An 11,046-nucleotide genomic window follows, 5' to 3' on the forward strand; every position below is an offset into this window, starting at 1 on the left:
GTGGGGTAAGCATTGTGTGCCATCGGAAAGGGGGCTTTGATTAGCTGTTTGAGATTACAGGTTTGGGAGTTAGGTGGAGAGATCCCAAGGGTTATACTCAAACTCTAACGAATGGCCACAAAAATCTGTTCCAGGGAGAATTGGTCCAGTGAACTCTAGAGTGGGCTCCTTTTCGCTTGCATCCAGAGGGAGGTAAGAACAGCCACCACCAAGCCACTTTCTCCTCTCCTCAGCACTCAGCCTCTCCTCCAGCTGAAGGAGACCTATGCTATTTACCTGCCCAGAGCACCGGATTGTTAACCTTCCCAGGGTTAACCCTATCCCACCCTGATGTGGAGTCTCTGGTAGGAAGGAGGCCCTGGGACAAGAAGGAAGCCATGGATTTAGACCCTCCATGGAGGAGCCAGAGATGTGCCTGACCAGAGAAGCACCCCAGGAATCACAGGGCAAGACAAATAGGGTTTACAGCCACCCTGACATTTTCTAATTTACAAACTGAAGCTTACGGCATGGCAAAATTAAAAAGAAAATAATTTAATAATTTGTTCACTGTTCCTGTAGGGACTGCAGTACTTATTACGTATCCTTCATATTTGGCACTGAGTTACACATTGACTGTGTTTCACATTCCTGGACACATATCAGTCTTATTACCTATACAGCCGATAGCCACCCGAGGAGCGATTGGGTTTTCTAAAGCAGTGATTCCCAGTGTCCGTCCATGTAAAACCTGCATCAGAATCATTTGGAACATTTGCCAGTTTTTTATTCCCAGGCCCCACTTCAGGGCAATTTAATCAGACTTTCTACTGGCAAGACCATGGCATCTGTATTTTTCCTAAGATCACCAAATGATTCCTGTAGTAGAGCTTTTTAGGGCTTGCCTACTCTTAATTCATCTTTCCTCCTAACCGAAGAACAGTACAACGATTCTGCTTTTGCAAGTTAGATGGGCCAAAGGGTTCTGGCAAATGGGATGCGAGTAGAAATACCATGTGTCACTTCTGAGTCAGGGCATTTAATTATTATTCTAAGACCCTCTTCTCCTCTGCAGCAGGAGGCGCCTCCTGCCTCCACAGTGAAGAGAACCCATAGCTTCCTCCCTGTCCTAGGACTTCTTCCCCTGCACTGACTCCACATCAAGAGTAGGACAGGGTTGACCCATGAAGGTGCTCTAGGAAGATACTTAAAACAAAAACTATAGTAACTATATGATAAAAAATTTGTTGAGGCTGAGTGTGGTGGCTCATGCCTAATTCCAGCACTTTGGTAGGCCAAGGTGGGAGGATCACTTGAGGCTAGGAGTTTAAGATGAGCCTGGGCACTATAGTGAGATCCTGTCTCTATTCTTTTTTAAATAATAGGAAAAAAACTTGAAAGTGAAAAAAGAAGTGAGAAGGGATAGAAATAAGAGTAAGAGAAAGCAGTTTGTTTTAGTGTCTACACAGCAAAACGCCTATTGAGAACATATTATGCATTTATAATGGTAGAACAGAAACTCCAGCTCCTTTGACTTCTATAAAATGCAAATTTTCCCAAGAAACAAAGTAAGGGAGTAAGTTCAAGGGAGCCATCCCCATGAAGCAGCCTTCAATTTAAATGGAGTATATTTATTAGAATGTCACATTGGTGAGCTGTCTGTTGTTTATTGCATAGCCACGGTGAGGGGCTGAGCAATCACTATCCCTTAAGAAATTTCCAATCTGCATTCTAACATCTTGACTCAAGCTAAGGAGGTGTCTACTTCCTGCTACAAAGGAATCCGGTGGGGCCGGGCAGGTCAACAGTAGCAACTGCCTTAAAGACAAGATGGGGACTTGGAACATGACATTGCCAAAGCCTGCAGCCAATACTGTGGAGGGAGATAGCTTCCAAAAGTGGGGGAGACTAATCATTATCAGAACAAACCTGCCCTTGGGAATCCCCTACACAGTGCAGAGTTGGACTTCCAGGTTAGATTCTCAAGTGTTCTAGCTTGCAGGGGGGTAAACCATACCAGCAATCCCATGACCCCTGCATCTTTTAGAGGGATGTTTTCCCATCACTTCTTTTGAGCAAATGCTAATCATCTACTATGTCTGGGATGTAAAACTAGAAACTGGGGGCAAGATGTATTAATTTCAGGCCCTGCGTGCAAGAGTTTTACCATCTGGTTGGGAAACAAAACATATACATTTGGCAATAAACACACAGTTTTACAGTGTTAATTGCCAACTCTACTGTCCAGAGCCCACATGTCTGTGGAGGGCAGGAAAATATAGGCAGACGATCAACTGCAAAATCACATTAACAGAGACTGTGGTCAGAGCCAACATGTGAGATCACAACAGTCACAATAAGGACAAGAAATATTGTCTGAGCCTGAGAATGAATGTTCTTCACCAAGGAAAAAACAGGATGAGTTGGAGACAAGTGCCATTGGCAAAAGGAAGGGTGGAGATGGAGATTACACATTCATTTTGATGAGGCTGCACCCTGCCTATTAGATTAATAATTTTTAATACCATCTGGATGTGGTGCTTCTATACACATTCCTTTTCTCCGGGTCGCCTGGTGCCACCTAATTCTTGGGTCCACTCTTCATTTTCACAGAAGTCCTTCAGAGCATACACAAGGCATGTTGAAGACAAATGGCATAGTGAGGGGGAAGGAGAATGAGCATGAATGTCAATTCTCTCACTTGCTGGTTGTGAAATCCTGGGGAAGTGACTTAACCTCTCTGAACCCAGTTTCCTCTGCTGTAAACTGGTGACCATGATAGAGCTATCAGAAGAATTCAGTGAGAAGAGGTGTGGAGCCCCACATGCAGCAACTGGGCCAGTGGTGTTGAATCAATCACAGTTATGATTATTTCTGATAAAGCGTAAAGCTTTGTTAGAAAAGAGGAAAACGTGACCAGCCAGGGTCTTTCCCACAGGGCTCCTGCTCTCCAGAGAACCCCATGAGACAGCAGAGCTACCATGAGAGCTAACATTTATTAATGCTAAGGCACTGTGTCTCAGTACTTGCAGATCCTAAGTCCCAAAGATAATTCCGAAGTTATCCACAGAAACTTATTGGAAAAAATGGGTCTTTGCAGATGTGATTAAGTTAAGGATCTTGAGATGGGGAGATCATCCTGGATTAGCTGGGTAGGCCCTAAATGCCACCAAAAGTATTCTTATAAGTAAGAGGCAAAGATAGGCTAGACACACACAGAGGAGAAGACAATATGAAAATGGAGGCAGAGATCAGAGTGATGCAGCCGTGGCCAAGGAATGCTGGCAGACACCAGAACTTGGAAGAGTCAAGGAATGGCCCCTCCCTTAGGGCCTCCAGAGGCAGTGTGGCCCTGACAATATATTCAGTTCAGACTTCCGGCCTCCAACACGGGAGCAAGGAATAAATTGCTGTTGTTTGAAGCCACATAGTTCGTGGTCATTTGTGACAGCAGCCACAAGAAACTAATACACCCTCAAAGTGAGTACTATCATATCCCCATTTTACTGATGAGAAAACTGAGGGAAAGAGAGATTAAATTACTTGCCCATAAAATGGGGCAATAATTCCAAATGTGACAGTTGATGCCAGAGCCCCACACTTTACCAGCAAACTGGGCTGCTTTGGCATCTCCTTCAGACCAAGGCTGGGCTACACTTGGCTGGTGAAATCCCCCCAGTGCTCCCGGTCTCCCTCCCAGGGACAGAAGATTGGTCACCCCACTTCATGATTGCTAACCTTTTAAAGCAATGCCTGGAGCGTAGTAAATACCTGGTGACATTTAGCTAACTATTATACTGTCAATGAATTATCTTTCAGATACTGCTAACCAGGTCTTGGGGCCCCATCACATGGAGGTGGGAAAGGAAGAGGGTGACTAGGGGGATGCCTGTAAATCATGGAAAACAGGGGAGAACTGAGGTAGGGGAGGGTACCAGGAACTGCCAACTGCCTTGCAATATTCATGCTCCCCTTTTTCCTTAGTGTCAGAGGCAAATTCTGTCTTTATTCAGGCAGAAAAACACACAGCTGAAAGATTACATTCTTTCAAGTCCTCTTTGTGGCTATGAGTATCCAATGAGATGTAAGTAAAATCAGTTGGGTAGGGTTTCCATGAGAACCCTTTAAAAGGCAGATGCAGCAAAAATTGTTCTGCTTCTGCCTTTTCCCTGCCTCTCTTTCTTCCTGGAATATAGACATGATGGCTGGAGGTCCAGCAGCAATCTTGTGACCACGAATGTGCTTGAGGAGGGAAACCACATACAGTTTAAGGCACACAGGCTAAGGATGGTGGATCAGAAATATAGAAAGCCCCTGAGACCCTATTATACCATCTAACCCACCAGCCTTGGACTGCCCACTTCTGGATTCTCTTACAAATGAACACAAAATCCTGATTTGTTAAAAACATTATACTCCAGTCTCTACTGGCAGCTAAAAACAATCACTTACTGATTCAGGGCATAACAGCAGCTCCAAGAGATTCATATGGCATCAGTCCAAACAAAATATTTTTTGTACTGATAAGATAGAAGTTGAGATTTGAAAGTTACCATTTGTTTAGACCACGCACTAACCAGATGATATTCTTTTCTTTATTTCAAAGCTCACAAAAACCTCTTTCTCCTCTGTGCTTCCCCTCTGTTGGGCCTTCTTTCAGATAGATGTGTGAGTTCTCTCTCACACCAATCCTAGGGCCTGCTTTTTAGAATAATCAAAGCCCCTTGCCATCCACTGGGCTGATGGAGTGATGCTGCTCAAACCCCAAGTTTGTAGGGTCTGTTAGAGAAAGTTGAGCTTCTTACGTTCAAGCTAGCCTCACTTACGTTCAAGCACAGTTCCACCCATGAGTTAGTATCGATGAAAGCCCTGCATTTCACTGGGAAGAAAAAGCCTGGATGTGTGCTGATTGCCTAATGAGGTCTATAGTGAGAACTGTGGCTTTAAATAAGATGACCCCACTCTAGTCTCATTAAAGACCAGGCTTTACCACCAATGTACACTTTAATTAAGCACTTTATGAGCCTGAGCAGGACTGGTATAAATAGATCAAAATACTGACACCATCCCCAGGCAATTCAAAGGAGCCCAGTGTCCTAATTTAGTCCAGGGAGGAGGAGGAGAAGTGTATTTATCTGGAGAAATTATTTCTAAATAGAATCTAACTCCAAAGTCCCATACTTTCTAGGAAACAGTGATTATAGACTCATTTATACTTTTGAGCCCTATAATCAAGCAAAGGTACCAAGTAAGAAAGTTAAACTGCACCGTCTGACAGCTATAGAGTCTCCTTGAAATGATTTCAATTCATTTCGTATCTCATCCCTGTGCATCAGGATTTATTAGGCTCATGGCACTGTCTCACTTTGGTTTCCAAATGTTTTTACATTACTGAAACTTCGGCACCCACCCTCTTGTTCCCCTGATTTCTGCCCATTCCCCTCGTTTAAAGATAAAGTAACCAGAAAAACTCAACTGATAAGGTGATTCATTTTTACTTCAATGATTTTTAATGCCTGCTCTGTGGTGGATCCTCCATGGGGTACTGTCAGTGTAGGGAAGGGGGATTATTACACATATGCCAAAACTTCTTATCTATCATCATGGTGCTTTTACTGCAGCTGCAGACACAACTGATGTACATCAAGCAATTAGGGGGAAATGCCGAGGGAAGAAAATGCAGTGTCCAAGTTCATGACAAAGACTCCAAGCTCCATGGGTGGTTAGGAAGGAAACAGATCAGAACAAGCCAAGGTCATGCGGGGAAGCTTCACGTGTGAAGTGAGGAATTGGAGATAGCTCTTAAAGACAGGGGAAAAATGGATAAAGAAAAGTATGGACTACTTCAAAACTTGTGACATATGTCCACAATCAGTCCCAGGTTTTCTCCAACTCTAATTTCTAGGACTGAACATCTGCAAATCATCTCTCTCCTTTCATTCACCATTGCGAAAATCTTTCTAGAACTGGCAAGTCAGGTAAGATATTTTTCATTCAGTTTCAAAATTATTTCTAATGCTTTAGCATTACACTTCTCAAGTGACTCTAGGGATTACATTTCAACTCCCTTGTTACACAAATTAAGGAAAGTGATTTTCAGAGAGATTATGTGACATGTTCAAGATTACACAGCAAGTGGGGCAGAGCAAGGGCTGGAAGTCAGATCTCTGGATTTCTATTTCAGATTCTTTCCACTCGTGGTGGAATCCTGAGCACCTGGCTCTCCTGGTCCTTTAAATATCAGACAATTGTCCAAGTGTGAATATCCAAAGCAGCAGACTGTCCTCAGAAAGGCAGCCTATTCACCCTCCAGGAGGCTGAGGGGCATGATTACATCATCTATGATAGCTTCTTCCTGCTCCCGGGGCAATGGCATAACACAAAGTACGCATACTGAACTCCATTTATGTCCCAGTCACAGCATCCGCACACGCACCCAAGATGTGTATCTTGTGGTCTATAAGCAATGTCAGACACCTACAATAGCCCTACCTTCTTAGGAACTTGCCTGAGCCACCTACCACAACCACTAGCAACGATAGGATTGCTGATAAACGCCAATATCCTGATGGGATCGCTGATAAAATCCAATATCCACTGCATGTTCACCTGGGTTTCCCTTCCAAGAGTTAGCAGTCAGCCGACACAAACTCTGTCCCTCTTGCATGCAGAAAGAAGTGCTTGGGGACCTTGGCTTCTAGGTATGACACCTTAGCATGCCAGCTGCTCCCAAGGAGCAAGTGGACTCTCATATGGGGCCACGCATTTTGAAGCCATCTCACTCAAATCTGATGCCAAACCAACCGTTTTCACCATGTCTATTTTCTTTTTCACCACAGCCATTTTTTATATGTTTTATTGTACTTTTATCAAAGAATCATCTTCTGATTGAAATGATCAACAGTGAGGTCCCAACTTCTTCCAGCACCCAGCTTGGTGAAAACCGCATCGTAGTAATTGAATATTTAAGATTCTTTGGTGATTTGAATGAACCCACTGACCACCAGTGATCCCTTTCAACATGCTTCTTGGAAGAGTGACAAAAGAGGCTAAATGCGCCTTTGGTAAAAATTAGGACTTTCTAGAAAGTTTTTATTACTGGGACCCTGGCTTCCCTCAAAGTTGCTTCAATTCACTGGGGAACGATCACCATTACTGAGAAACAGGTTGTGTGGTGAAAAGAAATATGCGCTGTGGAACCAAAGCAATGTGAGTTTGGTGCGACTATTTACTCTATAAATTCTGGCGAGCATTTAACCTCAGGACCTTGGCTCCTGGTTCATAAACTGAGAATAATAATATCTGCAAGCAGTAATGAATTGAAAAATATCTCATAGAATGTTTGAGTCAGAATAAATGCCCATACACAGCTGTAATGACATGGGCATTTTAGGAAAAACACAGAATTTTCGTGCATGTTAATCTTATAGAAAGGCAATCCAGTATCACATTTAGCATAAACACTATATTCATTACACTCAGTGTACACATTTTCAACATTCTTATCTCCAATAGCTGCTCACATTGACCATTTCCTACTGACCCCTCTCTGAGAACAACACCCCATAGCTATTCATCGCAGTAAAGACACCACCACCAATGGTTGGCAGATGTGGGATTGAAAGCAATCAAGGGTTTCCTTTGGAAATAACCCTACAGACATGACATTTCCTGCTACAAAGCTTAAGGAAAACTCTTCCTTGGCAGCTTTTCTGGCACAGGCATCGTCTTTGGTAAACAAAACAGACTATGCCACCTTTTTGTTGTTAGAAAACTTGGAGGCTGTATTTCCAAACCAACTGGATCTTTAGTCTTTCCGCCAAGACAAGGGGCCCTGGCTTTTAAAGACTTGTTGGTAGGACATGTGCTGTTCCTGAACATTAATAATTAAACTCATCTCTAGGAAATGGAACATGGATGCTGAATGTAATGGGTTCTGCCTATCAGAAAAGAAGCAAGCATTCAAATATCTAACAGAGCTTGCCAAAACATCTCAAAAGATGTTTTAATAACCACAAAGTTGAAACTGGCATGACAGCTTCTGGACTCAGGAGGTGGCTTCAGAGGGAGATCCATGAAACAAGATAGTTAAGATACTAGGCCCTGGTTGGGGCAGGGAACAAGGTTTATTTTCTGCCCAAAATTAAAAATCAAGAACACAGAACACTGTGGCACCATTTCACCTAGCTATGCTATGGGTTCTAGGATAAGACACTGCCCTCAGCATGAATGACTTGGAGCTGGATCAAACTTCTCACCAGTGAGAGAGCTATTTCTAAGTAGACTCAAGGAAACTCTGAAAATAGCAAAGAAATCTCCTGTGATGTCCCCCTCTTTTAAACATTGAAAAACACGACTTAGCATACTTATCTTCAATTATGATGTTTCATTCCAAAAATACAAACTAAGAAAACACCGTGTTTTAACAATAAGGAATTCTTGAAATTTATCCAATCTTCATCCCAAGTGTTGTCCATCAAAAACAAAACAAAACAAAAGAAACAGAATCCCCCAGAAGTTACTGGTAGTGCCTGGTGAAAACTGTCAAATACCTGGCTGTGTATATGTCTCTTTACAGGCAAGGCTGCTAATAGGTGGCTCAACAAATAAATGGAACTATGAGTATCTCTTCCAAATTACACACCCATCCATACTAGGGCTCTTCAAGCAAAAAAACAAAACACCTTCTCTTGGTCTAGATCAACTTACCCCCATTACAAGTACACAAGAAATACAACCTTCCCTATACAGAGTCAAAAAGAAGTCAAACCTGGGAGTCAATGAGGACCCCAAGTTCACTCACTTGTCTTCTGTGAAACTTTTCCCAGTAATAACATTCTTCCCTTGGGGTACATAGTTCCAGTATTCTTCCACAATCCCAATGTAGTATGTTCTGGTAGCTGCACCAACCAGCCCAGACAGACCCAGGAATGTGAGGAGATAGACGCAGCCAGTTGGCTGCTTCCGAGGCATCTGTGGATGTAACTCGAGCAGGCAGGCAGCCTGCACAGGGGACAACCTGTTGGTCCCTCCTCCTCACTTATCTCCTCCTTCTTAGATAGCCTGTGGTTGGGGCAGAGGCTGAGGACTTGTGTAAGCAAAGCATGCTTGATGGGGGCGTTGCTTTGACAACAAAACTTTTGCCAGCCATCCAAGAAATGTGTAACTGGCTTATTTATTTACTTCCCAAGCCAACAGGCCTGTTTCTGTAAGTTTCGGTACCGTGCTCTGACACAGTGATTTGTCAGCCAGGATGACAGTGTGACAACTTGGGCTGATGGCTTTACCCCGCCCCTTCTTCTTCTTTTCTTCTCCATATCTCTTACAGGAACACATTAAAATCTGAAAAGTGAGGTGCTCTGAGTGAAGGATCAGGAAATACTCCAGGCACTAAAGAAGCCTTCATCTCTGTCAGGAGGGCAGAGGAAGTGACATAATCACCATCTAGCTTGTTTTATGAAGCTACATGAAACCACAAACTCACATCGTAAAGTTCATCACAACAACGTAACACCCCACTAATCCTCCATTAGGTCAGGTACCATCTTCCCACATTCTCTCAAATCCCACCAGCAAAAATGAGAAGCTTGACTGCTCAGTTTACTCAAAATGTTAGAGACTACCACCTCCACACAGGGAGCTGCCTTTCTCTTTTCTGGATGACAATGCTGAGGGGGAGTGCCCTTCAGACACATGGAGACAAAATTCAGTAACAGGCCTTAAGGTGGAAAAGGCAGGGCCATTCTTCCGTGTCTTCTTATCTGCGTTCAGAATCTTGGTATTGAAAGAAATCTTGCTCAACTTTGGAAGAGGGTTACTCTCATCCCCATGCAGAGTTACTCTTGAGGGAGCAGCCATGGAATGAAGGAAACAGCCTTCTGGCTTTCAAGGTTGGTCAGACCTGGATTTGAATGTGAGTTCCCACCACTTTCTAATTTAGTGGTATGGAGGAATCGCTTAACATCATTGAGCTAGAGACCATAGAAGAAGGATTGAGAGATTCTTAAGGAACTTTTTAAAAGATGATGTCTGCAAAGTGCCTACCCCAGCCACAGCATAGGGTAAGTATTCAATAAGTGTTAAAGTCCTTCTTCCCCATTCAGGCTCTCCGAGAGAGGCTGTATCAACCTGTGCATCCACAGACTTGCATTTCCTGGCAGTCTTCTGTTTCTTTCCATTATTCTTTTCCAAAGTCCTATCTCCCATGCCTTCCACCAGTCTCAAGTAAGAGAATTCTTTTTCTTTAAACTGTAGCTGCCCTATAAATGTCCCATAGCACAGTTTGTATTAACATGTGTCTTAATAACAGGTTGCACACGGTGGCTCAGGCCTGTAATCGTAGCACTTTCGGAGGCCATGGCAGGCAGATGTGGTCATGAGTTTGAGACCAGTCTGGCCAACATGATGAAACTTTGTCTCTACTGAAAATACAAAACTTAGCCAGGCATGGTGGCAGGCACCTGTAATCCCAGTTACCCAGGAGGCTGAGGCAGGAGAATCGCTTAAACCTGGGAGGTGGAGGTTGCAGTGAGCCGAGATCACACCACTGCATTTCAGCCTAAGTGACAGGAGTGAGATTCCTTCTAGAAAATAAATAAATAAATAATAAAATACATACTGAGAATCCTGTTTCATATCCGGGCTCTTAACACCTTTGATTTACTGATTTGTTTGTGGTATCAAGGACACTGGTAGAATAATTGCCATAGCACATTTCCATTTAACTCAGATCTCCTCTTCAACATGAGTTTGGGAGCTTTGTATAACTTTGGCACTTCAACAGCCACTATAGAGGACGCCTTATGTGGTGGGCCTGAGCTTGGCCTCAGAAGAATGGTGAGTTAGAAGTTTGGGGAAACTGTCTGGGTGCGGTGGCTCACACCTGTAATTCTAGCACTTTAAAAGGCTGAGGTGGGCGGATCACCTAAGGTCAGGAGTTCAAGACGAACCTGGCCAATATGGTGAAACCCTGTCTGTATTGAAAATACAAAAATTAGCTGGGCATGGTAGTGCTCGCCTGTAGTCCCAGCTACCTGGGAGGCTGAGACAGGAGAATCTCTTGAACCC

The 11,046-nt window shown here is 43.5% G+C and overlaps 1 protein-coding gene across 1 annotated transcript in view; it reads right to left on the reverse strand.

Annotated features, from left to right (window-relative positions):
- Nucleotides 1-8,961, reverse strand: part of HEPHL1 (hephaestin like 1) — a 77,816-nt gene extending 68,855 nt beyond the window's left edge. Inside the window, exon 1 of the mRNA XM_017498414.2 lies at nt 8,783-8,961. Coding sequence (XP_017353903.1) covers nt 8,783-8,952 — 170 coding nt within the window. The 5' untranslated portion in view covers nt 8,953-8,961. The remainder of the gene's footprint in view (nt 1-8,782) is intronic.
- Nucleotides 8,962-11,046: the final 2,085 nt, after the last annotated feature.

The sequence above is a fragment of the Cebus imitator genome, unplaced genomic scaffold (assembly GCF_001604975.1).
Source record: "Cebus imitator isolate Cc_AM_T3 unplaced genomic scaffold, Cebus_imitator-1.0 Scaffold241, whole genome shotgun sequence".
Lineage (NCBI taxonomy): Eukaryota > Metazoa > Chordata > Mammalia > Primates > Cebidae > Cebus > Cebus imitator.